The 7,111-nt window shown below is 36.1% G+C and overlaps 1 protein-coding gene across 1 annotated transcript; it reads right to left on the reverse strand.

Annotated features, from left to right (window-relative positions):
• Window positions 1–3,899: 3,899 nt before the first annotated feature.
• Window positions 3,900–5,768, reverse strand: LOC104599368 (PPR superfamily protein). Its single transcript, XM_010261878.1, has one exon. The coding sequence runs from the start codon at window positions 5,766–5,768 to the stop codon at window positions 3,900–3,902; it is 1,869 nt and encodes a 622-aa protein (XP_010260180.1).
• Between the last annotated feature and the right edge of the window lie 1,343 nt (window positions 5,769–7,111).

A 7,111-nucleotide genomic window follows, 5' to 3' on the forward strand; every position in this document is an offset into this window, starting at 1 on the left:
AAATACTTCAATATATCACAAAAATGCATTAATAACACTATAAATATAAGGCCTTGATGAGGTATGCATGCATTAAAATAATGTATTATAATGTTTTTATGAAGAAATACATCATAGTCAATTGTAATTTTCATTCAAAAACCCTATGCTTAATTGTAATTTATAAATTACAATTCTTATGTTTTAAGCGATGGGAAAAGCCCAACTTTTGTATCCAACGAGAAAACATGCATTGACACAACTTCCCATGTGAAAATAATATTAATAATATTTCTTATTTAAATAATTACTATCTATCATTTAGTTTTGGAAATTACAAAAAATAAAAAGTAAATAAACATTGTATAATAAATTCAAAAAGATAATTATTCAAGAAGAAATTTCAATTACTCTATGGATATGAGAGATCATTCATAGATCTACAAAATAAAAAGTACTTATGATTAGATCATAAAATTATAATTAATTATTATTTATTTTTAAATAAGCAACATAAATAATTAATATTTATTATTTATTCTAAAACTACAAAAATAAAAATATATTATAAAAGAAGTTAAATGCTCTATAGATATGATAGATCATCTATAGATCTTAAGCTATTAAGTCTTTATAGGTAGATAAAAGAAATACATTTTTCAACTTTTTTGTTATTTTATATTTTTCCCAAATTTCTTCATGAAGTTTTCATAGATCTATTCATGACACCAAAAACTGTTATTTTCAATATAAGAAATGTACATCAACATAAATTTAAACATTTGTCAAGCATTCAAGAAAAAAACAAGAGATCACAAAATATGTCCATTTAAATCTGATATTGTCTAGACATATTTGACTAATGATAAAACTTCTCTATGTAGTTACAAATTTCCTTAGCAATTTTCAGACCCCTCATAGGAATAGCTACATCCATAGTAATCTAACTCAATATCCAAAAAAAAAATTATCTAGGCACTATTGACTTTCCACTATTGCAGAAGCCCTTTAGCATTCGTAACATTAGGGATGGTTGTGGTACCATCCAAATAACTTAACATACCCTTTCCTTAAACAAAAATTTAGAAATGGAATTTCTAAAGAACATAATTTGTTCCATGGAATTTCACAGAGATGAAATCACTCCTTTCGGATCCCATATTCAGCCAAGAAACTAAGAAAACAACAAAAATAACTGATAATAGCCACCAAAAATCAAGAAGAATACCTCAAAGAAAAGTCAAATAATCACTAGATGTAAGTAGATAGAATTAGACATCGCACTACCTGCGATGAGTGACCCATTGTAAAACTTCACAAGTAGCTATTGCACAAATAATAGCAATGCATTGGGACATGGGGATAATGGCACCATGCCCCAGCGCAGTTGTCACCCACATGTATGCGTCCTGTCCTCTCCAACTTTTAATGCATGGAGACTTGGTAATGTTCTATCATATTGCAATCTCTCATCACACTACCTTAATGTACTTCATATCGCAGAAGAGTCCTAATATATTTCATGTCACAATATAATTCATGTAATGCGAGCACCTCAACTACACAACACAAAACCGTTGTAGCCCCACAAATTGACTCCTCAATCTCACGTCCCCCATCACAACCTAACACTCAATCCCTCCATCATGTTTCCCTCAAGGACCTGAAGACTATAGCAGTGTAAACCCTCACACATACACAAGTGTTGAAGTAATCGCATGGACACATGGCAAAATCCTAATCAATCCAAGTGATGCAAATCCAGTAATGGCATAACAAATTGAAAAGGGATTTTCCAAAAGGGAAAACCTACAAAGGAGTCTATGAATAGGGTTCCTTGAAAGAGGGGAGAAGAGGCAATTAGCCTCCCCATATGTAAAGATCACTCCCCAATCGTTGTTTTCCTCGAACCTTTGGAGTCAGACTCCATAGTGCCAAACCCCATCGAGCTTACACCAAGAATCATCAAAGATCTTAGAAAAAGCAAGCTAATCCTAAAACTTGAGTCTAGATGAGTGACAATCCAAAAAAGGAAATTGTAAGTAGCAGTTGTCAAAGGAAGAAAATCAAAACTCCTTCAAATCTTCACCAAAGCAAGACGTGTTTATAGGGAAGAGAGGTCAGGTCTAGGTGACACCAGATTTGAAGTTTGGCCTTGATCTAAAGTCTCCCAAGTGAGATCTAATGAAATATCCCTTGCTAGTTGCTCTCACAGAAGGTAGAGTTGATCAAAACATCCCTACACTCTTCTACCGATCGAAGGACGTAGTGAATCTTAGTAGCGAGATGTGATTACTATATAGAGAGAGAGTATCAAGCAAGCAAGAAATTGATCTATATATATATTACAAGAATGATAAAGTACAATAAAGGTAAAATCACAATATTAACCTCCATCTTCTCAACATGGATGACATCTAGAAGTTCAACTAGTCAGGTCTAGTTGGCACCCATAAGTCTAATTATTTATAAGATTTTACTAGCACTCAAAGGTCCAGTTGTTTAGTGAAAATTCTCAGGTAGTTACTTGAGGAGAAACGTAGGCCTGGGTTTAGTTGAACCTCTATAAATCTCTTTATGTTTTATTTTCTACAGTTGGTTCCTTTATTTGTTTATTTATCTTGTTAATTGCTTTACATTGAATTACACACACAACCTTCTATTCTCATTAGTTTTGCATTCATTAGCTTTAGAAGGTTTTAGTTGGAGGAAATCCTTTTAGAACCCAATTCACCAATCCAAATCTCTTGCCTACAAGAATCCTACCCATACCTACCCAAAGGATACTACAGCTATACTTGAGATGTTCTCAATGTGCAGCTGTAGCCATGTGTGGGTAGGAGATCCAAACACCCAATTCACCTCCTCCTTGGATAGGTTTTCTGAACAACAAAAGAGATAGTACAAGTGCTTCAGAGCAGTTTTAGGGTTAGTCACAAATTCACAATGAACATTGAAAATTAGAAGACAAGAGGAAAGGCGAGGGAGATGAAAAAAAAATGAAAGAGTTTTGAGCGGAGAAGAGCCCGATGAAACGAGTCCCAAAAAAAAAATCTATTGGTGCATGTTTTAAGTTGTTTTGGTAATATTGTTAAAATAGCAACATACTTCTCTCAAATAGAAGCACTTGCTTGAGGAACATCTATGAAGCACTTGCTTGAGGAACATCTATGAAGCACTTGCTTGAGGAACATCTATGAAGCACTTGTCCATGACATCATTTTACATTTGAGAAGAACCCTAAGATGCCTGCAACAGTCTCTGGTTGATGAATATGCTCTTTGAGCTAACTATGTGAATTAACCATTCCATACCACCATGGTGGTCAAGCAGAGCAAAGTACTTCATATAATGAATACAATTTGTTACCCTACTTATCTCTAAAACAATATAATAAAGAAATTTGAAACCCTGAATTAATTTTTCTTTACATTTGTAAGAGGAAGTGAATCATCAAAAGAAACAGAAAAGCCTAAATAGCCACATTTGAGAGTTAGGTTTTAAAAGGCCCACTACCAAATGTTATTCCTGGCTATCCAGGGTCTTGGGAGGGAAGGACTGGATACAGACCTAACCCTTGAAGGTGACCAGAACGTCCAGGCACAGTACATGGCAAGTACAGAAAGAAAAATACGAGGACTAGTAATCATCAGAAATGTGTAAGTAGCAACCAGTGGACCATATATAGTAGGAACAATGAAAGGTTCATCACCTGTTGGTAAAGTTTGTTAGTTTAAAGGGCATGACAATAGTCTTCTGATCTCACCTTTTCTTGAAGAAACTATGTGGAAAGAAATGCATTTATCCTCATGCAAAGGGAAGAACAACTTGAGGCAAAAGACATTTCTCTTTCGTTAAATAAAACAGCTTGGAAGATACTAATTCCTCATTTGATCTCACCGAGAATAACCATATTATTGCTAGAAAGAATCTCCATTTCCAGTCTCTATTTTGCTGAATCCAGTGCCTTTCCTTATGCCTCTTATTCTCATTATCCGCCTTATTTTTTCCACCCCAACCCAGTTACTGGATTCCGCATAAACTGTACACAACAAAGTATAGTTTGCAGCATTTTCAGGTTCCAGTTTGATGAGCTGATGGGCCAACATTTCTGCAATGTCTAATCGACCATGGGCTCTGCAAGCTGATGCCAAACAGCTAACAGTGGTTGAGCTTGGTTTCATGGGCATATGGCTCAAAACCTCACAGGCTTCTTCAATCTTCCCTGATCGAGCAAGAAGATCAATGTAGCATGTATAATGCTCCAAAGTCAAGGGAACATTGTTATGTCGTGCCACATGATCAATGAGATCCTGTCCCTCTACAATGAGGCCAGCATGATTGCATGCAGACAAAACAGCAAGGAGTGTGACTGCATCAGGAACAACTGATCTCTGCTCCATCTCATGAAACAGCTCCAAAGCTTTTTTACCACAACCATGAAATCCATAACCCCGAATTAGAACACTCCATGACACGGAATCTTTTGTGTCCATCTCTCTGAAAATCTGGTGAGCATCATCAAGATATCCACATTTGGCATACATATCTATAAGGGAATTGCCAACAAAGATGTCAAAACTCAAGCCAGATTTTAAACTGTAGCCATGAACTTCACGGCCGTGCATTGTAGACAGGTGGGTGGTACAGGCAGCTATAATGGCCAGCAGGGTTACAGAGTTAGGCTTGATACCCTCCATCTGCATTTCACGGAAAAGTTCAACTGCTCTAGAGATATTCCCAATCTGGGAATAGGCTCTAATCACAGAACTCCACATCACAACATCTCTTCCTTTTGATCTTTCAAAAACAAGCCAGCCAGGGCCCTGTGCTGCACCGCATTTGCAGTACATGTCTAGCAAAGCTGCTTCAAAATGCGGTTCTGACTCAAACCCCTGATGGATTGCATACCCATGAATCTCTTTTCCATGCTTTAGTGCTCCTAATTCAGCACAAGCTGGTAAAACTGCAAGCAGCGTCACTCGGTTTTGTCTAACTCCTTCAACTTGCATTGCTCGAAAGACCTCAACTGACAAATTACAGTTTTCATTTGAAGTGCACCCAGCAATCATAGCTGTCCAAGAAACCTCGTTCCTCTCTGTCATCTGATGGAATACATTGAAAGCAACATCCAAGTGAAAACACTTGGAATAAATATCCAAAAGAGCCGTCGATAAGAAAATAGATGACTTAACTGTTCCACCACGGACGAGACTAGCATGAATTTGTCTTCCTAATCTTAAGTTTCCCATCCGGGCGCAAACCGACAAAATGCCAGCGACCAACTCGGGCTTTGGTTCAAGACCTGCCAAACCCATTTGTCTGAATACCTCAATCGCTTCATGGTGATACCCATTTCGGATATAGCAAGTAATCATTGAATTCCATGTGATGGTGTCTCTTATGAGCATTGTATCAAACAATTGACGTGCGGATTCAACGTTTGAACACCTTGCATACATGCTGAGAAGAGAGTTGGCGGTAATGGGTTCTGAATCAGACCCAGTTTTGATGACAATAGAGTGGATTTGAAGGCCAAAGTGCAAAGATTCAGCACAAGCGCAGGCTTTGATAATTGTAGGAAGAATGGAGGCGTTCCCATGGAGTCCAGAGGGATGAATTTCTTCTTTGTAGAATTTAAGGGTCTGGTAAAATAGGCCTTCCGAGACCAGATCCCGAACTCTGGCATGAGTCACTGAGACCGATAATGTGGGTCCTGCATTTGAAATGGAGAATTTGATTCTTTCGCCCTGTGTAAGCAGGTGGATCCGTCTGATCAGTTGATGCATTGTCGCATATAAAGCCATTAAAATCAGTGTGGTCGGATGCTTATATAATTTGTTAAGACAACCCTACCCCTTCTTTACATTTATGATGCCCAGATTTTTTCATGTTTCTTCACTCTAATTTCTCTGTTTTCTTGATTTATAACTTCAAAACGAGCATCAGTTCAGAAAGGAGTATCTCTTTACTCTTTCTTTCCTCTCTCCATTATCATACAAAATCATTTTCTGTTTCGTTTTGGTAATGGCTATACTGCTATTACCGTTGTAATCTCATTCCAATCTGCAAATGTGATCCCTGTGCTTGATATCTCTGTAATTACTGTCATAAATATGTGAAGGGCGAGAGATGTCTTATAGTCGTTGTACCCCAGATTTCTGAATGACTTCTGCAACACTTCTTTATTAAGAGATTGGGTGAGTGAATCAAATCTAGAGTTCAGGATGTGCTCGCCATTATCCCGTTTTCTTTAGTAGGCAATAGGAGCTTTTGATATATGGTTCAGCATCTCCAACATCATGCTCACGAGTTTTTGACGGTGTAGTTTGAATTTTAATGTTCCTGATTTACTTTAGAACTCCTTGTTTCTGGTATTACCTAAAAATATTGAATCGTACCTTTGATCTTGTGCCTGAGAAGCTCTTGATATTCTTCCCTTATGTCTGATAGCATATCAGCAGCTATACTTTTGTTTTTCTTGGTGAATTCAATTTTTGAATATAAAGTATCAGATGATTTTTTGTCGATGGAAGACGAAGATATCAAATATTTATGTTTCTATATGATCATGCTTGTATGAGTTTATATGTACTTGATATTCTTTATATATTTACTTGTTACACTGTATAGTGAAGAATTCTATTGGTTTGATAGTGAGTATTTTGTGTGATTGATTGATTGATTCAAATAATGATTATTAAAGGGAGAATGACTATACCCTCAGTGTCATAATTTATAGGTTGAATGTACAGTGGGATAGGTGTCATTTCGGAATCGATGTTCACGGGAATTTAAATGTTTATAGTAAATCAAAATCTGCATTGGGCAAATCCATACTTTTCCCATTATTAAATGCAATATAAGAGGTTTTATCTTTGGAGGTTATAGTGCAATATTGAGAGTTCGGATTCAATGAACCCACCAATGAGAGACGATCACGTAGGCATATTTAAAAGTTACTAGTAAATAAGCACATGCATTTGTATGTGGAATTTTAAATTATAAAAACAATTATTATTATTATTATCATCATTATCATCATCATCATTATTATTATTATTATTATTATTATTAAATTGTGTATTCCATTTCTAGTATAAATAAAATTAATTTTTATTGTGACAATTAT

The sequence above is a fragment of the Nelumbo nucifera genome, chromosome 2, assembly GCF_055504915.1.
Source record: "Nelumbo nucifera cultivar China Antique chromosome 2, China Antique-T2T, whole genome shotgun sequence".
Classification (NCBI taxonomy): domain Eukaryota; kingdom Viridiplantae; phylum Streptophyta; class Magnoliopsida; order Proteales; family Nelumbonaceae; genus Nelumbo; species Nelumbo nucifera.